The following is a 26,211-nucleotide window of genomic DNA, read 5'->3' as shown; positions in this document are numbered from 1 at the left end:
CTGACCTGTTTTTGGTTGTCTTAATTCACGATCTTTGGCATAAATTACATGCGTGTAGCATACACTACATTCGTGAAAAAATGGCAGATGACGAATAGAAAAAAAGTGGATCTTCACTCGGAAAAAAGACGGCACTTGTAAGTTTATTCCTGTAAATTGTAGACATATCGATTAGGGAAATTACTAATTAGATCTATTACTCTCTCGCTATGTGTATTTCTCCTTTATAAAATAATATAAACCTAACTCGAGAAGGTTAATGCTAAGGTTAGCCAGCCTAGTTATTAGCCAGCTAGCGAAGCAAGCAGCTCCAGTTGTCAACATTGGGCCCAACTATTGGCTTTGGTTGTGTTCCTGTTGGGTGGGAAACATGTCGTGAACGCTAGGATGTGAACTAAAGATTTTTTTTTTTAGCTCAGCGTTTTTATTAGGAGTGAACCCGACTCTACATTTAGCCACGCTAGCTGCTACCAAGTTAACATGGAAATGGTGACACAAGTAGCTCACAGTAAAAGCTGACAACAAACCTTCAAGTAGGACAGAAAAACATCTGGGAAGTCAACATATAAGTGTGTCTAAATACAAAAAAAGCAACAATTTAATTTAGTTATAACACAAATAACTGTTTATAACAGCGTCTATTAGATGCTAACATCATAATAAAGTCAAATTGTACAGATAACTATTCTTTTCTATCATAACAATATCAAGTTATCAGAAGTGTGAGTTAGTAATGCTGTTTTTTTCCCCATGTATTTAACACCCTAAAACATCTGTATTATTTCACCAGGCTTGGTGTACTGTGTAGGTGGTAGTAGCTGCTGACTGAAATGTGGAAACACTGAGGGAATGTACACAAACCTAAAACTGTAGTGTGGGCTGTCCCACGGCTCCACGGGCCTCTTGGTGGACCTCATTAGAAGAAAACCCCTCATCTGTTTCAGCCTTCCTGTCTCACTGGGAGTTGGTTACTGGAAACCACACTACTGTACACAAAAGAGGTTGCCAGCATGTATTGCTTTTGGGGGGAAAAAACACAACAAAACCGATATAGTTAGTTAGTTAGTTTATTTTGTTTTGTTTGTATCAGTCACAATCAGTTTGTCCATTTCCAAAAATACAATCAAGTAAAACAAAAACAAAATAGGCAGAAGCAAAGCTTGTATGCCTAATAATTAGGGGTGGGAAAATCAAATAGAAAAACGGAAATCTGGATTTTTTTCTTCACAATTTTAAAATAAATTTTTTACTAAAAAATAGTTGTTGTTTTTTCAAATAAAAAAAATGAATGCACTATAAAATTTTTGTCATTTTTATTGTTTTTTATTGATTTTTTTTACTTGTCTTCCTGGGCATGATAGCAGCAGAATGATGGTCTGGCTACTGGGTTGTTTTTTCCTAATTGAAATGAAGAAAAATGATGAGCATTTTTTGTTCTTGATTTTAATCGACAAAAATCAGCAATATCAGAGAATTGTGAGAATCGCAATTTAAATTGAATCGGCACCCAAAAAAATCGGAATGGAATGGAATCGGGACAAAAGCATATTGTCACACGGCTACTAATAATGAACACTTACAAGTAGAGTTACCTTAAATTATCCAAATAACAAAAGCAGATGCATTACTTCCATGATGTGTGACTTTTATAAAGAAAAATCATTTATAAAGTTGCAAATCTCTAAAAAATAAACTGATAAATAATCTTTTTAAATAGAAATAAAGAATTACTTTTTTTTTTTTTTTTTTTTTTTACCTCATTACTGAGTTTATTCCACAGTTGAACCCCCCCGAAGGGACAAGCATCTCTGTTTCACTCCTGTCTTAGATTTTGGAACAATAAATTTACAACTGTCTCTAAAGTTATATTTAGTCTGCTGAAGCTTAAAGTAATTTTGGACACCTTCTGGAAGAACATTTTGTTTAGCCTTAAACATAACATAACTATACACATAAACTTTAGTTTTACTTTTGTTATAACTGCGACATAGTTTCTTGTATTAGTACATGGTATTACTGTTTACATACATACCTGCATGTGATTTGGGTTTTACTGACCGTTTCATGCAAACTGTTTTTACCTGTATTGTTTTCAGGATTACGCTGAAAAATCAACAAACTGGCTGAACATCCTGCACCCTGTTTCTCACCCTAAAAGCACCACCCTTTTGGTTATCTGCCAACATGGGGAAAACTCCACTGAGAGGTAAGAGATGTGAAGTAATTTTTGTTTTGTGTATCAGAGCTGATGTTACTGGGATTTCTTCAAAGAGGTCAAACATTGTTTTGTGTCTTGTGGTGGGATTATTGTTGATTTACTTCATTCCAGTGTTTTTTCAGAGGGTAAAAAAAAACTTCAGCTGATTATAAACATGCTGAAGTTTTCCAGGTTACATATTTAGTATCTAAAGAGACGTTTACACTGCTGTTGTCTGGTCCGACTAAAACGGACCCTGGTCCGCTTCCAGGTTTATTAAAAAAAGTGACGTTTGCTGACCAGAGTGAAGAAGAAGAGGGAAGTGATGCAGAATATTGTTTGAGTTGGAGGAAAAACAAAACCAACAGCATTTGTTCAGTGAAAGCATTTTACGCACACGCCAATATAATGAGTAACCCCGAGACCAGAGTCCTGCGTAGGTCCAATTCAACCAAAACCGAACCCACCCAAATCTTTCACAAAGACCAAACCCGACTCTTTAATATCTCCTATTGAAATCTGGACCCGATCCGTTCTATGAATATAATGGGACCAAACCTACATGTTAATATAAAAAGTAACAGTAAATACACCATAATTCCTCCTTTATTACATAACTGTTCTTTTTTTTCTTCTTATATTTAACGTGATTTATGTTTTTTGTCATTTTCGTTTACAATAGAAATGAAAAGAGACAACACAGTAATAAATATGAAGGTAAAACTTTATTTTAACTTGTATAATTTCACACTGTACCAACTTTTCCTCGCAGTAAGCACAAGCCGTGGACATCCTCCTGCAGGGCTGCACAATAAAGACACTTTGTCAGTAAAACACTCGTCATGCCCACAAGAAACAAAACAAGAAAGAAAAGGAAAACTTGCGACCCACCTGCAGTAAATAAATATCTGCCTGCATATGTATATAATGACATATAATCTATGTCATTTTAACGTACAAAACTGTGTTTTTGTGGGAGTATCACTACGAAGTAAACACATGTTGCTTAAGTTAAGTGCCGTTTGAACACAAACCAAACCAAGGGAAGGTGGACCGAATCCGCCTGGACTCTACTGATGTAAATGCCCCTTAAAAGTTCATTTATGTTTTTGTTTTGGTCAAGAGAAATACTCTTATTGTGATGATATTTAAATGTATGTACAGTAAATATTCAGATTTATAGCAGCTGTCTCTGTTGTCTTTTATCTTCAGATCAAAAAGACAGTAAAAGAGAGAAACCCGGAAAGACGGTTCCTCCACCAGGTACAAGCCCTGCCACAACTAAAGGTAAAGGTAGTCTTTGATATTTCAGGAGTTTATTCAGATCTTTGCATCTTACTCTCACTCATCACTTTGTGTAAACTAAAAGGATTTCGTATAAGCAGTTTCACAGTAGGAAGAGTCGTACAGTCCTGGTAATATAATTAATATTTTTATTAACTTTACGCCACTTTATTAGAGATGTGCTGGGGCTGCATGGTGGCATAAGCTTGTTCCATCCTCCATGAGAAGCAAGAACTAAGTTCTTGTTCTCGAGGCTGCAAGAACAAGAAAAAATTTCTTATTCGTCAGGTCCAGACATCCTCCACGAGAAGCAGGTCTGCAGCGGGGAGGGATCACTGCGGGGGGGGGGTGATGTCTGCTTTTATGTGCAATGAACCTGGTTGTTACCTCCGCCGAGGAGGATTTTCCCGGCTTTGTGCTCAAGACAACTCAAAAGGTTACGGACGGATTTTTATAAAAATTTCAACAGTTGGAAATGTAAAATTGAAGAACTGATTAAATTTTGGTGGTGATCCGGATCACCGTTTGGATCCAGGAATGTTTTAAAAGGATTCTTTAACATCGTGCTTGGCGGAGGTTTCCGCTCTCCGAGTGTTTTTCTAGTTTCATATTTAACAAGCAACTTCGTCCGCAGCAGGGCGGGTTGTGCACGAGCCTGGGTCCGAGTGTTTTAATGCTACATGTAAAAACCTTCGTACTTTTTCACCTCCTTGATCAGCTGTTTTATCAAAACAATCCGTTTTACCTGCAACAGCAAAAAACGTGGAAGCAGCAACTCTGCTTCATGCTTTCTCCGTGTTAACCACGCCCACCTCAAATGCCCGACCAATCACACGATACTTCTTGGAGACCCGCAAGAAAAAAGTTCTGCCAGCTCGATGTGTAGAGAACTGTCTTCAAACATGTCCGCGAGAACAAAATGACGTCATTTTCTTCTCGGAGCCTCGAGAACAAGAAAAACGTTCTCGCTTCTCGTGGAGGATGGAACAAGCTTTAGTGGTTCTGATGGTGGCCTCACAGCAAGAAGGTCGCTGGTTCAAGTCTCTGCTGGGGAGGTTTGGACACAGTGGCCTTTCTGTGTGGAGTTTACATGTTCTCCCCGTGTATGTGTTGGTTTTCTGGGTACTCCGGCTTTCTCCCACCGTCCAAATGCATGTGGGGTTGATTGGCTCTAAATTGTCCCTACGAGTGTGTGTGTAAATGTGTGTGTGTGTGTGTGTGTGTGTGTGTGTGTGTGTGTGTTATTCTATCTTACTGCGACCCTGAATTGGACAAACCCGAGGAATGTGTTGCAAGACTAATTCAGCATTAAATCATTGTAGATCGTTGTGTCATTCCTGCTTCAAGGCAAAGCTGAGGTGGAGTTGTGTGAATATTCCTGTGAAACCAGTTGGATAGTTGGAGTTAACCCAGTTAATTCCGCTGCCTGTTGGGATAACTCTGGTTAAACCAGCAGATGACAGCTTTGGCCTTGATGTTGCAGTTTTCTCCACATGTCAGCCGTGTGGCGGATGTACGTATGTCAGAGTGGAGAAAGTTGCTGAAGCTGCTTCCATGTAAGATGAGTTGGGCCTCGTGTTTCTGTTGCAGACCGTTGAGTCAACACGAGAATGTTTCTGTCAGGTGCAACAGCTTATCAAGGCGTCTGATAGAAAGTCTGGGAGATTTCTGACTAATGTAGAATTGTCAGATGGTCTGTGGTGGGATCAGCCGCCTGTGAGCTACAAAATTTCCCACTTCTTGTGGAGTGATTGTCATGCATTAAACTTTACCAAACCGCCTAGCTGCCACTCATCTCCTCCTCCTCCTCCTCCTCCTCATCATCATCATCATCATCATCATCATCATCATCATCATCATCATCATCATCATCATCACCAGTAGAGGCAGTCCAGGTTGACTGGTGGCTCCTGCGTCTCAGTCTGCAGCAGGACCAACAAGCTTCCCCCTGTTCCCCGTCTGCAGACCAGGACCTCCTGTCAGATTAAACTGGCCACCTCAATGCTGATTGGTTGCTCATCAAGCTTATTAACATGAGAAGCAAAGTAAATTCCTGTCTTTTTGCTTTTATTACCATCTAATTTATTACTTTATTTATATTTGCACCTTCCTTTTATTATTGACAGTCTTCATATTTTTTGTTTGATTTGTTTATTGTTGTTTTTATGGAGGTACTTTATTACATACAGGAAATCATTATGGAGATGTTTAATAAAGGAAATGATTAAATACGATCTGGAATCAGTACGACAAAGATTTCCAGCATTAACATAAACTTTCAATAAAAAGCTCAAGACTTTGCAATCAAAGTTTTACTTGATTTAACAAGGTACAAAAACTGTTATTGAATGTTAATGTCAGCTTTATTTATATAGCACATAAACAAACACACTTGCCTGTTTATTTTATTTTACTTTACTGGAAACATTGACAAGCAATCTGTATGGTTTTAGTTTTATTTAAATAGTGGTAATTGTGTCATTTTATGCTGATTTTCCCTCCGTAAAGCACTTTGAGTTGAGTTTTATTTATTTGACAAAGTACTAAAGAAAAAAATGGAATTCAGTAGAAATGTGAATCAAACGACTTATGATTCAATTCCGATTTTTGGGGTGACGATTCAATTCAAACAGATTTTTGATTCATCATCAGGAACAATTCGATTTAAATTGCGACATGTGCAAAACGTAATTTTTTAATTTCAACCAGGAAAAAAACAACACAGACATCAGACCATCATTCTGCTGCTGTAATGCCCAAGAAGACAAAAATAAAAAATCAATAAAAATGACAAAAAAATGATAAAGAATTATATGTATTTATTTGAAAAAAAAAAAAAAAACCAATCAATTTTGATTTTAAAATTATGAAGCAAAAAAATCCAGATTTTTTATTTTTTTTCAATTCAGTTCCCCACTCCCAGAGTTCAGTGTTGTCTTAAATATAAATCTGTGTTTATTTAATTAAAGCAATTGTTGGTAATCTTGCTCAGAGACTTTTTTTTTTTTTTTTTACTCTGGGTGAAGTGGTTCCTCGTCCTGATAGTAGTCTATACATTTTGTAATCATGAACAATAAGAAATATAGTTAGACCCCTCAGTTTATTGTAAATCTGTAAAAACTGACCAATCCAAACATTCGGACTGAATTAAAGTTGTTCATTTCATATATTCCCTAAACTCCGCTCCTCCCCCTCCCGCCTGATAGCCACACCCTGCATATAAACAGCATGTTAGGATGAAAATACAAAGTAGTGAAGAAGAAAGTCAGAAGGCAAACATGACTGAGAAAATGCAGGAAGGATTTCCCGACCCGGCTCGGTTTATTTACCTCCTCCTGCTAAACAGCCGAGAAAGAGAAAATCGTTGGTGGAAAATGGTGCGAACTAGAAAAGCACTCGGAGAACGCAAACCTCCACCACAGCCTTTAAAAAATTCATGGATCCAAATGGTGATCCGGATCACCACCGAAATTAAATCAGTTCTTCCTTTTCACATTTCCAACAACTCCTGAAAATTTAATCAAAATCCGTCCATAACTTTTTGAGTTATCTTGAACACAAACAGATAAACCTCCTTGGTGGAGGTAAGAAAAAAGCCTTGGATCACGCAAGGAACAAAACCTGAGGGGGAGGAGCCAAGACAGGGTGCCAGTTTTACATCATGCTAGCGCCCCAACATTACCTACCCCAGATTTAATGACAGAAGATGATGACAAATTTTAGAAATGTATTGGTTGGATGGATGGATGGATGGATGGATGGATGAATAGACAGGTAGGGTTATGTGTCAGACGAGTGTGTGAAACATGGCAGACATGGAACGAGGGTGGTGTGGTTGGGGGGGTTTGATGGCTAGCCGTAAACCAGAACCATCGTCCAGACAGTAGCAGCTGTATTTGATTTGATGGGTTGATGACTGATCTTTTTCTTTTTTACTCTGCAAGATGAGAAATGTTTGACGCTTTTCTTCCTCTTTCGACTATTATGCTTTTAATGGTCCACTAAGAACTAAAGCTCTGGTTTGATATTCTTAAAATCTGTTCTAAGAGTTTTGTTTTGACGCTGGAAAGTGCTTCAAGCCGTCATTTAAGGTCCACAGACACCATAAAATCCCTGTATTTTACAAACTGAATCAAACCAAAGCTAAAGATCTCACTGGATGTTCCACCTCCATGTACACACAGTAGTTAATAAACATGTACAAGCAACATTTGTAATATTTCTGTAATATTTCTGTCTCTTACTGCCAGAGTTTTAATCTTTTTATTGGTTTATATTTAGATGCTTTCAGCTGGGAAGAATATCTAAAGGAGACGACGTCCACACCGGCCCCACCAAGCTGCTTTCGGCAGGTAAGCTTGGTCTGTCTCGACTGACACTGGATGTTTTTGTTTCATTCTTACATAATTCACAACAACAACAGATAATCCAAATGCAAGAATGAAACATAGAAGAAAGAAGCAACATTTTTCATGAACCAACCTTAAAGAACATGTATCCAAAAGCAAAGTTTGAACAAGACAAATCTATCTACCAACACACAGGAAACTCCTAACACACAGATTTATTTTAAAAACTGACTTTAATAATCTTTTAAAAATATTAATTTAACTTATTTATCTTGTTTGTACAAACTATTGTCTATAAACTAGTCCAGAGATGCAGCGCTTCGTCACATGAACTGTAAATCTGCTTCATTAAGACCTCCATTCTATTGAAGCTATATTCATTCTTTTTTTTTTTTTTTTCTCTCCAAATTTTTGTTTTGTTTTAATCTTTTAAATCAGACATGTTGAAAATATTCAGAAATCACAAAATAGAGCTACAAATAAATACAAAGAAAATCAGTTGGGTTATGCGGAGGACTGTGACGATACGCTTTCGTCCCGATTCGATTCAGTTCTGAATTTTTCAATTGTTTTTAGTCTACAAAAATCTGCATGAACAAGAAAAAATATATGTCTTTTTTTTTTTCTCTTTATTTTTCAAAGAGTTCAGAAACTTAAAAACTTTCGGCCCTCAAAGCACTTAAATTTGATTTTCTATTCGTCCTCTCCTCTTTCATTCCTGGTGATTTTAAGCTACAGGTGTAGCTACAGCTGGTCCGAGGCAGATGATGGAAACGTGGCGCCATCGGCCTCCAAACACCGTCGGAAACATTCATACGCCATCGCTGCGGCGACACGGTTCAGTGTTTTACATGAAGCAACTTAATAACGTAGTAAAATACATAGAAACACTTTAACTGAATGTATAATGGATTTAATTCTTAATGCTCTTTTTTTTTTTGTGAGATGAAGAGTTTGTGTTGGTCAGTGTTCCCCCCCCCCCCCGCCCCGCATGTTTTAGACACGTTCCTCCTCCAAAGCACCTGAGGCAGATTATTGAACTTCCTCATTGAGTTCTTTGCAGCCTGTTAGCGAACCTTTATTTCGTTCAGGGTGTGTTAAAGTAGGGTCGCCTGTAAAACATGCAGGGACCGGACTAGAGAAACACTGGTGTTGGTTCTACAGATACGACACCAGACTTTAACACAGTTGCTCATATCTTCAGTGATTTAAGTTTATTTAGAAGATTTGTTTACTTTGTTTGTGAAGCTAAGTAAGATTAACACTTCTCACTGGACGGTGGTCTGTTTATCTTTACAAAGTACAACCATACGTGAAATAATCATGCGTTAAAAGTCCGTCAGACACGGACAGCACAGTGGCGTAGCGGTTGTTGCTGCGGTTTGAGCCTCAGTGGTCTTTTCTATGTGAAGTTTGCATGTTCTCCCTGTCTACATGTGGTGTTTCTCCTGGTACTCTGGCTTCAATTGATCACTTCTCACATGTAACTTTGGATAAAAGCATGTGAATAGAAGACTGTGTCCTTATTTAATAAGCGTGTTCAGACTTTTGGGGTCAGTTTTGTATAAAAATGGACCTTTTTTAAACCATGTTTATAACATGAATATGAAAGCTGGCTGTGGTTTACGACTCGAGGACCAGCTGGGGACTGTGTCTGTGGTTTAGCTGTCTTCTTATGTGGTTTTAATGGGAAAGTTTTACCATGAACCTCAGCTGAGGTGTCAGTACGGCTCTTTGTGTTGGTTTCCACTGAGGAGATTTCTCATCTGATAAAATTTGGTTTGGTTTTTGACAAACCACATTTCAGTATATTTCACTTGAAGGGGCACCATGTCACTTTTGGCCATTAGGGGCACTAAACCTGTAATTTCCCACAGTCCACACGACACTGTTGCACAATTAAACACTTCTCTACTATAAATTATAGTTTTGAGCATCGAGTGAAGCGGTAACTTTGGCAAAACTCATGTCGATTCCTGATTGTTATGCAAACGTCGCATTAGCCCTTAGCTTATGGGACATGACAGTCATACCACTTCTTTTCTGGAAACATTTTAAAACATTTATTCTTTGACATTCCTTTAGCAGAAAAGCTGCTGTTTGATGGATAAGAGACCAGATATGTGGGATTAAATATGGCTTCTTCTGTTGCCCCACTGACGTTATCGATCTCATGCCGACTCAGTGACGTTTAAACAGCAAAACTCTTTTTCTTTATCCGCGTGATGCAACATTCAGTCCAACCTCAGTTATACATAATTATAAGATTGCAAACAGCACAATAAAATTTCATTTTAACGTTATATTTGAGGATTCTTTGTCATCATGCCTGCGTACGTAAGAAGACGACATTTCGCTTGTCATAGGTGCATGACTTTAATCTCACAGTGGAGAAATTCACTTGCTACAGGATCTCTTACAGAATAAATCAACAGAAAAATAAACATGCATCACAACAAATATAAATATAACACACAAATATACACATAGATATGAATAAAAGTGTAAATAAAAACAACATCACAAGCTACATACATATTTACATGGTGATGGTGTAAAATGAAAAAAAGTAGGATGATGTAGGTAGTGATAACGGAGGTATTGCACAGTGAAATATGAATAAATAATACATAGTATTATGACTGTACAGATGAGTTGTACAGTCTGACAACAGTGAGAATGAAGGAGCTGTGGCAGCGCTCCGTCCTACACTGAGGATGTGTCAGTCTGGGCAATAAAAATAAATAATAAAGTAAACACAATAATAAAATCTATATATATTAATAAATATAAATGAACTAAGTAAACATTAAACCTCGTTAAATCAAACTACTGATCATGTCTTCACTGTAAAAAGCTGCTTGTTATCCTGCAGGTGATGTATTTCCTGGTTTAACTGCAGCTTCTTACAGCTGCTTTACCTCAATCATTTCTTTCCACAACCAGAAAAATCCAGCAGGATGATTTAACCCAGGCTCGTCTGAGCAGGGCTGCAGCCCTGCAGGTTTTCAGTGTTTCCCCGAGTCAGTACACCTGCTTTAGATTACTATGGGCTGGTGAAGTTCTGCACAGTGACTCTTTCATTTGAGTAAGGTGTGTTGGAGCAGGAAAACGTGGAAAACCTGCTGGATTGTGGCCCTCGAGGACTCGAGCTTGAAGTGATCCTTGCGACTGATTAATCATGGTGTTAGAATCAGCTGTTATTTGTGAAATTACGTGAGATTCCTACCAGCTGCTTTAGTCTCCTCCAGCAGTTCTAACTCTCGATGCAGCGAGCTCCTCCCCACTGCCCGCCAGAACTAACCTTCATCTGTAAACTTAATGTCCGCAGGCCAGAATCCCGCCTTCCAATGATTTCAAGGTGGGAATGAAGCTGGAGGCCCACGATCCACGCAATTCCACCTCAGTTTGTATCGCCACAGTGATGGGTTTAACCGGCGTTCGTCTGCGTCTGCGGCTGGACGGGAGTGACAACAGCAACGACTTCTGGCGACTGGTCGACTCCTCTGACATCCAACCTATCGGCACCTGCGAGAAGAACGGAGACATGCTGCAGCCACCGCTGGGTAAGGGTGGGACAGACGCACGTTATGGATGGAAAGATGCCTGGACTGATTTGGCTTTACTGCCAACAACACACAGCTAATTCCAAAAGATAACTTTAAACAGACCGGTGGGGTTTTTAATCCCAACATGAGTAAAACTCAGCAGCTAATGATGAGTAGCATGAAGAAAAAACTCATCAATGGTGCTTTGTTTATATGTTTACAGTGTCTGAACAAGAAAAACAAAATGAATGAAACGTATTCTGACGCCCTCGCCCAGCCCTGATCTGTGTGGCATGACCTGCAGCTCAAGTCTCCTCTGATGGTCTTTGAAGGCCAAGAGGCTTGTAGGAACACCTGAACTGTGTTTAGGGAAAAAATCTGACCTCAGAGGCTCCAGAAAAACACCAAAGCTTGAAGCGTTACAGATGATGGCAGGAAATGAACGCAGGTTCAGTCAGACTTGCTGACTTCATGTGTTTGAGCTGTCCTGCAGAGGATCTGTGGGAAAAGAAAATGCCTTGATGACACTGCAGATACATGACTACAGGGTGTTTACCTGCACTGTTTTCCAAAATGATTCTTCATGTAGGATTTCCTCTGATCAAACATTTAAATTTAAGTTTTTCACTGTAGTTTATTATGTGTTGTTTCTTCATCTGTTTAGATCATCAATGATCTCAGACCGGTTTGGTAATGAGGGATCTGGATGAGCTTGATTTAAGGGAAACTACTGCCGCAGGTCGATAATTAATGTCAAAACATTCCCTGTTTGCTTGCATTCTGGGAAAATAAGGATCTTTCTGACACAAAGAGTAAAATAGTTCAGTGCTGTGAGAAAGGAGAAGAAACGGTAAAACATCGTATTGTTAAAAATGAGTGTGTGATTCAGAGAAAACGTGTGTGTTCAGATGAAGTCAGATGAAGGAAAGTCTCCATCGTAGTCAGAGATGAGCTGTTCATTAACAGCAGCAGGTATCTGAAGCTGCAGGTGAACCTCTCCTTCAGGATCCTCCAGAGGTTGCAGCTGGATTTAAAGCTGCACCTGGACCTCCTTTAACCAATGATCACACAAAGAAACGTCTGCAGAGACGCTGAAACACATGGAGACTCGTTTTCTATCAGTTTTCTGCTCTGATGGACGTCCAGCTGGACGGTCCAGATTGATGCAGGTCTGGAGGGTCCAGATAGAACAAAGGTCTCGCCTGTCGTGGTGTACGTAGCAGACTTTACGATGGCAAAGTTCTCACATCGACAGTAAAATCTTGAAAAAGTAAAAGAGTAAAAGTTTTCACTCTGACAGGGAAAAAAAAAAACAATATTTGAAAGTGAAAAATGTGAAATTATTATTCTATGACAACTTATTTTTTACTATTAAATATTTTTATTTTGCTATCAGCATGAAAAGAATTACTATCAAATACATTTATTTTACTTACAAAACTTTTTCCCTCCTAGATTGCAAATTTTCTTGCATTGATAAAAACACAAATCTAACTCCATAGAGGACTTATGAGGGGGGGGGGTTTAACATTTAACATTAAGAGTGAACATCTCTTCTTTACAACCCGTTTTAATGTTTTGAAACTTTTTTGCAGAATATTTTCTGACAGTTTTGGTTCATTTACAATAAAGATGTCAGGGTTTAGTGGAGGTGTGAACCCAAATGCAGGAATGGGAGGCAGAGATGCAGAATCTAGATGTTTATTCCTAAAGAACCCAAGAGAAAATAAACACAGGAGGCAGCAATGGGAACAGAAACCAAGGGGTATAAATATCAGGGAACCAAACAAGACACAGGTGGAATGAATCGTTTAGTGAATCCAGGTGAAGTAAATGAACAGGAACAAAGGCTAAACAGGAAACAAGGGAACTAAATATGCAAAACACACATCTTGACAAAAGATGCTGCTTTCATTGCTAGTTTTATTGAATGAATTTGCAACACATCGCACTGAATAATGTTATTTTACACACCGACCAGACACGTTTCACCCTGCAAAAAATGACAAACACAAAATTCAGAAGAAAACATAGAATTTGGGAAACAATAAAACTGTTTTTTCCTGGATAAAAGCTTATGTCTAATTTCTCTTTATTTGAACTGGTTTTCCTGTAGTTTGATGCTCCTTTGCTGCCGTACTTTAAACCTCATGTGAAAAATTTCTATTTTAAAAAAAGTTACTCAAATCTAGAGGAGGCAATTCCTGGTCCAGAAAGTAAAAGTCCAGTCCGGCAGCTGTTCCGACCAGTCAGCAAACCAGCTGAATTTAATGAGCAGAGTTTATTTACCAGGTAAACCAGCCTGTTAGTGAAAACACCTGTTCTAAATGTACAGGTAGATCCAAAAACATGGAAGGACTTTTACTTTCTGGACCAGGAATCACCACCTCACACCCGCTCAAATCCTGTATAGTTTGTATTTTGGTCAAAGAGCAACCCGTTACAAACAGTACGGAAAGGTTTCTCCATCTGCGATATTAAACAAATGTTGTGTATTTTGTGTGTTTTAATGTTTAAAATCTGGTTTAAAGTAAAACTTTCTCCTCCAGGATTTCGAATGAACGCCTCCTCTTGGCCCATGTTTCTGTTGAGAACGCTGAACGGAGCAGAGATGGCGCCAGTAACCGCCTTTAAAAAGGTTTGTGTTACGTCTGAAAGGCTTTAAAAAATGTTTCTGTACAAACCACCGTCTGAAAACCTTCCTTTCATATTCAGGAACCTCCAAGGCCCCCACAAAATAACTTCAAGGCGGGCATGAAGCTGGAGGCCGTGGACAAGAAGAATCCTTACCTCATCTGCCCCGCCACCATCGGAGAGGTGAAAGGCGACGAGGTGTTTATAATGTTCGACGGTTGGAGAGGTGCCTTTGATTACTGGTGCAAGTACGACTCCCGGGACATCTTCCCAGTGGGCTGGTGCTCTCTCACCAAGCACAGCCTCCAGCCGCCAGGCAACAGTGGTGAGTGTCCGACTCCAGGTGGCAGCAGATATCTGCACGGATGAGCTGGGAACCAGTCACTGTTTGACTGGAATCAGTATTTAATGAATGCAGGAAACTGCACACACAGCTGGATGGATGTAAACCCAGTTAGCATTAATCTTCCTGTCTTGTTGGATGCATGTAAAAGGTGTGAAGCTTCACATGCAGGTATGTGTGTGACCTGCTGTGGTTTCATGCAGCGGTTTTTCACTGTGGAGGTAAAACTGTTGAACTGCCTTCATGTGGTGGCAGGTGGGATTTTATATCAACATTTAGAATAGTTTTATAAACTATTATTTTATTAAACTTTTTTTTTTTTTTTAATTATTTCTCACATGGTCATACAAAAGGTAAAACAAGACTACAGTACCAAAAAAAAAAACAAAAGAAACAGAGCTCCATGCACCATGCTTGAAAAGGAGCTTGAAATTTGTCAAGGAGGGGAAAAACAAGCGAACACAGAACACAAACAGGTGCAGATCCAATAATTCAGTCTGACATTCAACACCTTAATCAATTAATTTATTTACAGCTGTATAAAAACCTGGATAAAAGTGTTTATCCAGGTTGACAGCTCAGAGGGACTCAAACAGATAACACACAGGTAATCATATTAAACTTCCTATCTCTGTTATAGTAATAATATTGATATATTGTGTAGGAAAATGCCTGATTAAATATGACTTAACAGTTTGGGATTAATATTGTAGCTGAGGCCAAGACTGCAGTATTTGGTGTTGGACTCAAATTTTCAGCAGTCATAAATATAAAATATTAATTTCCATTGCCACACTTATTGCTCGCAGGCTTGTACTGCTTAAGTGGAAGGAAAAGCATCCTCCATCTTTTAAATTATAGTTTGTTAATCTTTTCCGTCATTTAACACCGGAGAAAATAAGGTACTCTCTAAGATGCTGCATTAATAACTTCTTCAATATCTATTTTGGATCAGATTAAAGAGGTGGATCCCTCACTTATCTTACATGAGTAACTTAATCTTTAAATTATTATTGTTTCTGTATTTTTTATGGTGCAACAGGGTGGGTTTGTTCCAGGGAGGTATATATTAAGAAAAAAAAAAAAGACTGTATTGTATTTTCAATACTATGTCGAACTAATTTTTCAATAAAAAAACTTTGAACAACAAAAAAAAAAACATGACTTAACAGCTACAGTCAGCTGTGAAGTTTCTTCACATTTTTAAACCTTAAAACAGACAAATTTTTCTACAAATGTTTCAGATTGAAGTTGCTTTTCTTAAAGTTCAGATCCCAGACCACACATTGTTGTTAATAAAAAACTATCTATTTCAGAGAATTACACACCCCAGATATGACATTTATCACACCGTTATTGTTCCTGCAGTGGACATTTAAGGTGCCATCGTGGCACCAGAGCAGGAGAAATGTTTCCATCTGCTCCTCGCTGAGGCGAGAGGGTGTCCGTCTTCACCTGAGAGAGTTTAAAAAACGTCAATGTTCTTGTCTGATTCCCAGTCGTCGATGACACTGTCCGCTGGAGGGGAGTGTTTCCTTGTGTGTGTGTGTGTGTGTGTGTGTGTGTGTGTGCATCAAGGTGGACGTTGTGATGCAAAGTGCAGCTATTTAATTAGCTATTTATTTAATCAAGCTGTTTAGTTTTCATTTATTGAACAAAATATAAAGCAGTTCTGGAGGAAGTGTCACCTGGGATGACTTCTGTTTGCTTCTGCGTGTCTATAAGAGAATATGATTAAATTATTTTCACTTATTACGTAAATCCATCCATCCGTCCATTTTCTACCTTTTATCCGGGGTCGTGTTGCAGCAGCCGCCGAAGCAGGGAAGCCCAGACTTTCTCCCCGGTTCTTCCCAGTCACATTTTCCAGCTCATCAGGGGGATTGCGAGGTGTTCCTAGGCCAGCCAGGAGATATAATCGTGTCCTGGTTCCTCCCTGGGATCTCCTCCTGCAGGGATGTGCCCAGAACACTTCCTTAGCGAGGCATCCTGACCAGACCAGCGCAGAGTCCACAGTATTGCAGACGCCGCGCCGATCCACCTGTCTATCTCACGCTCCATGCTTCCTTCACTCGCGAACAAAACCCTGAAACTCCTCCACCACATTCCCGATGAGGACACTTCACAATGGTCTCAGATTTGGAGGTACTGGTTCTCATCCTAACAGCTTCACACTCGGCTGCGAATTGCTCCAGTGAGAGCTGGAGATCACGACCAGATGAAGCCAACGGGACCACGTCATCTGCAGAAACCCAATCCTGAAGCCACCAAACCGGATCCCCTCAACTCTTCGGATGCACCTGGGAATTCTGCCTCGCCGCAGTCCAACCCTCACTGGAAACTTATCTGACTTACTGCTGGTAATATGGACCAAGCTCTGACGCGTGCTGCACAGGGACCAGACAGCTTGTATCAGGGGTTTCGATCGTCCAAATTCATGGAGTATCGCCTACAGTAGTCCAGGGGGACACGGTTTAATGCCTCCTCTAAGTCTATAAACCACAAGAGGACTGGTTGGACAAACGCTTATGCCTCTTCCAGGTATAGAGCTGGTCCGCTGCAAAACTAATTTAAGGACAGGAAAATATTGGACAGTAAAAATAAAAAAATCTTTAAAAAATATCAAGAAAAAGATAGAATATTAAAATAACAATAACTAAATGAAACACAAAAATACAAATACAAAAACTAATTTAACTTACATAACAGCCATTTCCCATTAAAGAAACCAAAAACCCATAAATGGCCTCTACAACTACAGTGTAGATGAGGATTGATTAATATGGTATGACAGAAGTGAATGTGGACGTGTCGGATCAGATGATGACAGTAATCTGATTACTCCCAGATGTTAAGGAGCTGAGTGAGCTCGTGCATCTCTGTTGGGTAGGCAGGATGAAGAGGCAGGAAAACATCTGCTTTACATGCTGTCTGTTTACATGGAGAAGAAATGTTTACATAAAAGCAGCTCTGTTAATTGTCTGTTCGGCCATGTCTGGACGCGGAGGAGACAGACTTACAGCTCCGTGTGAGTTTGCTCTTAAAGACGCAGCGCAGACCTGTAGTAGATTTCTCCGTGACGTTCTCCTTATCGACGGCTAACTCGGCATCCATCCTGCATCCCACCTGCACTCTGACATCTCTGCAGCCAGCTAAAGTCTTTTCTTGACTCCTCTTTTCTTGTTTTGCCTCTTTTTCGCTTTCTTGTCTTCTATTCCTGCGATAATGTTCTGCATTTCTTTGCTGAATCAGCCTTGTTTCACGCTGAAAACCTGCGGTGTGTTAATATCCGTTTGCTCACGGTGACACAGGGTGCAAAGTGAAGCTGCAGCGTCCCAGAAGAAGTCTTATAGTGCAGCTTCTCAGCCTCGGCACGTTTCTGGGCAATGGCAGCTCCAGGCTGAAACGCGAAGTTTGGAGGTTTGAAAGTTAGGAAGTGTATCGTTACTGTATTTAAATGACCAGCTCAGGGATGAGCTGTAAACAGAGTAGATAAACACACTTTTCCTTCCATCTTTGTTTGCTGTTAAAGCCGGAGTAGGTAATATTTAGGAATTAACTAGATGTGAAAGTGGCGCCCTGTCTTGGCTCCTCCCCCTCTGGTTTTGCTCCTTGCGTGATCCGAGTCTTTCTTATTCGCAGCTTTTTCCACCAACGATTTTCTCTTTCTCAGCTGTTTAGCAGGAGGAGGCAAATAAACCGAGCCGGGTCGGGAAATCCTTCCTGCATTTTCTCAGCCATGTTTGCCTTCAGAGTTTCTTCTTCACTACTTTGTATTTTCATCCTAACAGGCTGTTTATATGCAGGGTGTGGCTATCAGATATGCTGGAGGGGGAGGAGGGGAGCCGGGAAAAGAAGCTTATGGAATATAAGAAATGAACAACTTCATTTCAGCCCAAACGTTTGGATTGGTCAGAGTTTTTACAGATTTACAGTAAACTGAGGGGTCTAATTATATTTCTTATTGATGATGATTACAGAATGTATAGACTACTATCAGGACGAGGAACCAGTTCACCCAGAGTAAAAAAAAAAAATGTCTGAGCAGGATTACCTACTATAGCTTTAATGTTTTGGATAAATATAAAAAGGAAGAAAATTCATGATTTATTTTGCTGCTTTATATTTTGCCATCTGGCTGATAACTTTCAATATGTAAACTGTGTATATAGCCATATAACTGTGTAAATTAAAGACTGTAAATAAAGAGTAATATTTAAATAAGCCTTGGGCTTCCTTCTGCTCCTTCTCAAACAAGGTATAATGTTACACAAATGTGCATCCGTGTTTTTTATTGTATATGTGTTTGAGATAAATTTAAAAAAAAAAAAAGTTTACTGAAACCCTCTGTAGGCTTGTCGTCCCTGTTTGTATCTGTAGCATGTATGAAATATTTCTATGGGCTTAATCACATAAAATGATAAACTAGGACTGCAGTTGAAACTTACATACTTGTTATTTTGTCAAATAAGCCTTTTTATTATCATCCACATACAGCTACATTTCACATATCCATAAAAAAAAAAGTTAAACTTTCACAGGAAAACTCACTCAAGGTATTATCATTATATATGTGAAATTATAACTATATATAATCATAATAACTTGAGTGAGTTTTCCTGTGAAAGTTTAAGTGTATTTTTTATGGTTATATGAATTGTAGCTGTATGTGGATGTTTTTTATGTTAAAATTATAGAAATAACTTTAAAAGCTCTGAAATGGTTTTAATTTGACCTTAATAGTAATTTTTGGCATTTTAAAGGGGAACTCTGTAAATCTGTGTGAATCTGTATGATATGATTTAAACCTCTTCTTCTTTTTTTTCTTTTTTCTTCTGCTGGACCGGAGAGGACAGAAGAAAGACAGAAAGAGAAAGAAGAGAAAAGTTAAAGATAAAAGGAGAGGAAAGAAACCCAAAAACAAACAAAAGAAAAAATAAAAACAATCTACAGATGTATATACACATACATATACACATATACACATACGTATACATGTATATATACACATCTATGCACGCACACACATACATACGTACAATGTACCTCTTCTTCCATCATAAGCCAGCTGCTCAAACCCAGCATCTTGAATCAGCCTCCACTAACGCCTCCACATCCTGATAGTTTAGCAAACAAGGACCATAATGATGGTGACAGTTATTATCCTGCTGACTGAGCCTGTACACTTTCTCCATCTAAACCAGTTTTACGTGTTAAACCTTTATATTTTGTCTGGAAAACATTTTCATGCTTTTCCTTCGTGCTCTTGTTGCAGTGACTCTTCCAAAGAACCTGCAGATTCTTCCATCTTCACCCTCCAAACCCAGCAGACGCTCCATTCAGTCCCCCTACAGATTCCCCAACCCTCTGCCCCCTCTGCCTGTCAGGAAGGGGGTGCGAGGCCGTCGGCCTAAAAGTGAGACCATCGCTCTACTCAAGGCGGTGGCGGAGGCGGCGGCTGCTCACAACGGCGTGGTCCCAGATAACACACAGCTTGTGCCTCGGGTCCACAAAAAGAGAGGACCCAAACCAGGAAGCAAGGTGAGACTCACCGGGCAGAGTTGGTCTCTGAAGGAGATGCATTTGTTTCACGGTGGCGTTTCTCTTAATGTGCATGACTCCAGAGAAAACCCAAGATTCTCCACAGTCCCACACATTTGCCAAGCATCCAGGTTCCACAGGAAAGTCCTCCGAGCCACAACTCCGTGGTGTCAACAGGTAATCATTAACGCTCATTCGCTTCCTGGCTCTCCGTTTGAGCCCTCATTCGGTTGGCTAATTCCTTCAATGTGTCTCTTGTGTTTGTGTGTTGTTTCAGTGTGTGTGTATGTGAACAAGCATGGAAACTGTGGTCCCCACTTGGACAGGAAGCAGATGCAGCATCTGCCAGACCACTTTGGCCCGGGGCCAGTGAACTCTGTGCTCCAGCAAGTCGTCCAGTCTTGTATAGACTGTGCATACCAGCCGAAAGTCCTGCTCAGCGCTCTGCAGTCTGATTCAGGAGAAGGAGAGGTAGTCAGAGGTACAAACACACACTAACACTGGTCATAAGCCGCCGAGGTAGATTTAAAGAAAAAAATGATTGACAGGACAGCTAAACGTCTCTGATTTCCCAGTGAGAACAGATGGAGGCGTTCGTGTGATCAGACTACCAGCGGCCTCCAGTGCTTCCTTTGTGTTGCGCTTCTTGGAAACTATGTGCCGTCATCTCCAGTGTGACAACCTGTTCAGCAGCCAGCCGTTCAGCCACTACACGGCTTACGACAGGAACAAGTCAGGTAGAGCCTGCGTCCCCCTCAACGCCACGCAAATACAATCTGTTTGTTTCATGTTGTTTGTGAAAGGAGTTTTACCTCATGTCTGTGTCCAGTGAAAGAGGAGGCGTTGGATGCTCCCTCTCTGGCGCGGGGCGGTAAACGCAGTCTGTCTGGAGTCTCGCCGCCATATGCAGCCCCCCTGAGTCCTAAACATTTACGTGCTGAGGCTCACCCATCGGAAGGTACAGCTCACTCTGCAGGACGGTTTATGCTGCGCTGTCATCCCACACTAACGCAAAGTCTTGCTCAAAAGAGTTTGTTGACCTCGTCTTGACAAGACGTCATTTTTCTGCTTCCTGTTTGAAATTAAATAAATTAAACAATTAAAATATATCTTCACAACTTCACAACAAAGGCTGTTTGTACAGCGTTCCTTTAAACAGAAAACTGACATGAGAGCAGCAGAGGACAGCAGCCCAGTTCATCCATCCACCCATTCGCCCATCCATTCATCTGTCCATCCACCCTTCCATCCATCCATTCTTTTATCCATCCACCCACCCTTCCATCCATCCATCCATATATCCATCAATTCATCCATCCATCCACCCACCCTTCCATCCATCCATCCATCCATACATACATTCATCCATCCATCCACCCTTCCATCCATCCATCCATCCATATATCCATCTATTCATCCATTCATCCATCCATCCATCCACCCACCCTTCCATCCATCCATTCTTTTATCCATCCATCCACCCTTCCATCCATCCATTCTTTTATCCATCCACCCACCCTTCCATCCATCCATCCATATATCCATCAATTCATCCATCCATCCACCCACCCTTCCATCCATCCATCCATCCATACATACATTCATCCATCCATCCACCCTTCCATCCATCCATCCATCCATATATCCATCTATTCATCCATTCATCCATCCATCCATCCACCCACCCTTCCATCCATCCATTCTTTTATCCATCCATCCACCCTTCCATCCATCCATTCTTTTATCCATCCACCCACCCTTCCATCCATCCATCCATATATCCATCAATTCATCCATCCATCCATCCATCCATCCATCCATACATTCATCCATCCACCCTTCCATCCATCCATCCATATATCCATCTATTCATCCATTCATCCATCCATCCACCCACCCTTCCATCCATCCATCCATCCATCTATTCATCCATCCATACATCCATCCATCCATACATTCATCCATCCATCCACCCACCCTTCCATCCATCCATTCTTTTATCCATCCATCCACCCTTCCATCCATCCATTTATCTATCCATATATCCATCTATTCATCCATTCATCCATCCATTTATCCATCCATTCCATCAATCCATTCATCCATCCACCCATTCTTTCATCAATCCATCCATCCACCCATTCATTCATCAATCCATTCATCCATCCACCCATTCTTTCATCAATCCATCCATCCACCCATTCATTCATCAATCCATTCATCCATCCACCCATTCATTCATCAATCCGTCCATCCATCCATCCATCCACCCATCCTTCCATCCACCCGTTCATTCACCAATCCATCCACCCATTCATTCATCAATCCATCATCCATCCATCCATTCATCAATCCATCCATCCATCCATTCATTCATCAATCCATCCATCCATCCATTCATCAATCCATCCATCCATCCATCCATCCACCCATCCATTCATCAATCCATCCATCCATCCATCCATCCATCCATCCATCCATCAATCCATCCATCCATCCTTCCATCCACCCATTCATTCATCAATCCATCCATCCATCAATTTTCTGCCACATATCTGGGGTTGGGTTGCGGGGACAGCAGCCTTTTAATTTTCCTAACTACTTAGTCCATGTAATGGTGGCGGGATGCTGGAGCCTATCCCAGCAGCGTTTGGGCAAGAGGCAGGTACTCCCAGGTCAGCTCACCAGTCCATCCCAGTTCATCTAGGAATGAGTAAAGTCACCTCTAAGGAGGAACTGGGAAAAGGTAGAGGCAGTTTCATAGACCATTAAATTAGCAGTGTTATGCAGGTACCAGGAAGCCATCATCCAATGGTTATGATGGTCAGAGTCAGGAGAAACCAGGAAACACCACAAGGATCCAGAAAGATGTGAAGCTCAGGATAGTTTATGATGGGAAGACCGGATACTTCACAATTAAACTGGACACTATGGAAACTAGCAGGAGCATCATGATTTATTTTAAACAGGCAGAGCGTCCCTCTAAGCCTGTGACGACATCTTCCTCTCTCCCTCAGTGGGTCATCAGCTGTAGATCTCCAGCTGTGTTTTCCAGCTGTTTTTATTAACAAAGTCTAACAGGTTGTTTCCCGGTTCTGCTGGTGGAGTGTTTTCTCTTGGTTTCAATAAGAGTTTTTAATGAACATTTTTCTTTTATAAATTCATTTTAACTTTGTTGGTGATGAACTTTATGTGTGTGTGTGTGTGTGTGTGTGTGTGTGTGTGTGTGTGTGTGTGTGTGTGTGTGTGTGTGTGTGTGTGTGTGTGTGTGTGTGTGGTTGTTTGTTGTTTTATTGTTCAGCACTTCGGGCAGCTGCTGCTGTAGAAATGTGCTATAAAAATAAACTTGAACTTGCTTTAAGGAGCGACATTTTAACATCACGCGTGTTATTTTTTCCAGCAGAGACTCTTCCCCATGAAGAGAATGGACTAATAAAAGAGCATCGCTACATGGACTCTGCTTCCAACTCCATGACCCCTCGATCCCAGACAGCGAGGAGCTCCTCCGAGTACCACTCCAAAGCCGGCAGCCTCTATCACCATAGCAACAGTACGCCGGTGCGCCGTCATTCCTCTAACCCTGCAGAGCTCAGCTCCACGCAGCCTCTCAGACGAGTTGAAGGTACACAAGAACAGACTTCACACTGCAGGTCTTCATGCTTAAATCTCATTTTCTGCAGCAATCTAATATTTATTTATTAAGGCTGTGACGATATGCTTTTGTCCCGATTCGATGCGATTCCGATTTTTTGGGTGCCAATTCGATTGAAATTGCGATTCTCACAATTTTTCAATTTTTGCTGATTTTTGTAGATTAGAAACAAAAAAAATGTATAAAACTTATTTTTGCTCTTCATTTTTCTTGATTTCTATTAGGAAAAAACAACCCAGTAGCCAGACCATCATTCTGCTGCTATAATGCCCAAGAAGACAAAAACAATAAAAAGACATAAATTTTACAGTAGATTAATTTGTTTTTATCGGAAAAAAAAAATCTATTTTTTTAACAAAAAAAATCAATTTTAAAATTGTGAAGCAAAAAATCCTGATTTTCGATTTTTTGATTCAATTTTCCCACCCCTATTATTTATATTATTTTGTACGTGGGTTTTCACATCATCATATAAATGCGACCTCCATCATGCCAGCCTGAAGTTACACACACACACACACACACACACAGACAGAGGTAGACGTGACATTAACACACGGCTTCACGCATAGGTGATACACATGTCGGCGCATATGTTTCAAAGATGTTGAGCAATCAGAGCCAGAAAACAGTTGTTGCATCCATTGTTTACATTCAGTCTAGAATGGCAGCGTCTGTCTGAAGATGTCTGCTTTGTGAAAGACGAGTACCTGACATGAACGTGGCCCAGATCTGTGCTGTTCAAACTGGAATAAAAAATGAGTCCCATCTGGAGGAAAGCTTGCAGTGTGAACGGAGCCAAATTTCTGAGTATTTATGTTCAAATAAAACCCCATCCTGGGTTGATGCTGCATTTGTTGGCTCTGATTTGTTAGCAGCCAGCTCCACCACTGGTCCCGAGTCTCTGGGGTCTGACAGGGAGAGTCTGCTGCTGCTGCCCAGTAAAAACCCCGCTTCCTGGTCCATTGAGGAGGTGATGCAGTTCGTCAGGGATGCAGACCCCACAGCATTAGCGCCTCATGCGGAGCTGTTCAGAAAACACGTGAGTCTTGTTTTTGATGCATCAGGCAGAGTTTTGGTTTAATTTGTGGTTTTTATGATGAGTCTCGTCGTTTGTTTCCACAGGAGATCGATGGAAAAGCGTTGATGCTCCTGCGCAGCGACATGATAATGAAGTACATGGGTCTGAAACTGGGCCCCGCTCTGAAGTTATGCCATCACATAGAGCGACTAAAACAAGGCAAACTGTGAGCGGAGCCGTCTGCAGCCCTGCCATCGCCACGAGCAATAAGGCCCAGAGAAAGCCAGTGTCTGGACCCTGACTGACGGGCCACGCTGGGGTGTGGGCGCAGTCTGTGCTCTTCCTGGAGGGAACAGATCAGATGTGAAGACTTCTGGAAAAAGTGTGCTGTGCATTGCTGACACATTACCTCATCCCCCCATCAACACAAAAACCCGTTCAAGATCCCAGACTGTCAGAAATCCCAAAGGAGAACCATCCCTGTAGTGTTTACATTGCATACAGACGTGGACACCTTTTTCTTTTTCCTTTTTTTGGTTTTAAGGAGATGAAAAGTTTTGATCCTGGTTTTGGATCCCCAAAGATGGAGAATGTTTCTTCTAATATAATGTTTTTATTATTGCTGAATTTCCAGTTAATAAGGAAGGGGTTGTTTTACCGAAAAGAAACTAAAAGCATCGACGTTCTTCCTCGAACTCGTGAAGAGAATATAAAGCTCTTGTCTGTGCTGTCTCACTGTTTCCATTCTCCAAGTGGACGTGTTTGCCTGAAGGACGCTGTCGTCAGCGTCGTAGCTACGAGTCACGCATCGCGTTTTTATTGTTTAACTTCACATTTCCCACAAGCGTACTGCAGGACCGCGACCTGCTGGGCAGCACATCGTGTCTTACTGGATCCGAAGTCGCCCCCGACTGGTCTTCATGCAGTTCAGCATCAGTTTGCGTCCACTCCAAGCTCACCTAAGTGGTGGCTTTATCAATTTCAACGTGCAGAATGTTTAGAGATGCGGATGTGACATTTCTAAGGGCTTCTGATGTTACATTTTAATGTACTTTTCTATATGTACGTCGTTTATCATTTAATCTTGTTGGTCCGATTGAGACCGAAGTGTTGTCACTTTACACTCACTGTTAACAATGAAAACAGATATGTACAGTTTTATGGGTTTAACCATGAATATCAGCAACCGAATGTACATTTTGTAGAAACTTTTAGTATTTTAAGGAAATCATAGTGAGAAATGTGAAGATAAAAAGGGGGAGCGGTGCGTATTTAACAGTGATTTCCTTTCTTTTTAATACTTAACGCAGCGCTTTTAGTTCACATATTCAAACTACTAGAGTCTGCCTTGCTTCATCTACGGCGTTTTCTCAGGTTTGTGTGCTCTTTGTTGGTAGAAGCTTTTGTAGCATAATGTTTATAATATACTTTACTGCTTCTCCCCCCTTCGCCTCCCCCATTTCCTCTCACGTCGAGAATCGTGCCATATTCATATTCAACACAGGATCGAAGTGCTGTTGATTTCTTCTCTTGCATCTTTAAAGTACTTGAAAATGTGTTTCACTTGTTCCTTAAGTCACATCAGATTAAGGATGTGTTTATGATGTTGTGTATTTTCTTTCTTTTTTATTTTCTATAAACT

At 40.4% G+C, this 26,211-nt stretch overlaps 1 protein-coding gene across 3 annotated transcripts; it reads left to right on the top strand.

The window, feature by feature from the left end:
- Positions 1-26,135, top strand: LOC306759376 (sex comb on midleg-like protein 2). 3 transcript variants are annotated; one of them, XM_079245008.1, is made up of 15 exons: positions 1-137; positions 2,097-2,206; positions 3,410-3,484; positions 7,763-7,833; positions 11,162-11,396; positions 13,928-14,016; positions 14,094-14,337; positions 19,631-19,896; positions 19,980-20,073; positions 20,174-20,377; positions 20,472-20,633; positions 20,726-20,854; positions 23,300-23,518; positions 24,424-24,590; positions 24,674-26,135. In XM_079245008.1, exons 2-15 carry the CDS (start codon positions 2,185-2,187, stop codon positions 24,797-24,799), a joined length of 2,103 nt encoding a protein of 700 aa, XP_079101134.1. In that variant the 5' UTR covers positions 1-137; positions 2,097-2,184; the 3' UTR covers positions 24,800-26,135. The 3 variants fall into 3 exon arrangements, with proteins under 3 accessions (XP_079101134.1, XP_079101133.1, XP_079101132.1); XM_079245007.1 differs by having other exon boundaries at positions 23,297-23,518; positions 24,427-24,590; XM_079245006.1 differs by having other exon boundaries at positions 23,297-23,518.
- Positions 26,136-26,211: the final 76 nt, after the last annotated feature.

The sequence above is a fragment of the Telmatherina bonti genome (assembly GCF_933228915.1).
Source record: "Telmatherina bonti genome assembly, chromosome: 8".
Lineage (NCBI taxonomy): Eukaryota > Metazoa > Chordata > Actinopteri > Atheriniformes > Telmatherinidae > Telmatherina > Telmatherina bonti.
The sequence above is the reverse complement of the archived record's forward strand: the minus strand, read 5'-3'. Positions and strand labels throughout refer to the sequence as shown.

Bases quoted from the DNA above. Each gene is read 5' to 3' on its own strand.
- LOC306759376 (XM_079245006.1), top strand. From the start codon at position 2,185: ATGGGGAAAACTCCACTGAGAG. The intron at 19,897-19,979 runs GTGAGACTCACC...GCATGACTCCAG, and splicing joins GACCCAAACCAGGAAGCAAG to AGAAAACCCAAGATTCTCCA. The intron at 24,591-24,673 runs GTGAGTCTTGTT...TTGTTTCCACAG, and splicing joins CGGAGCTGTTCAGAAAACAC to GAGATCGATGGAAAAGCGTT.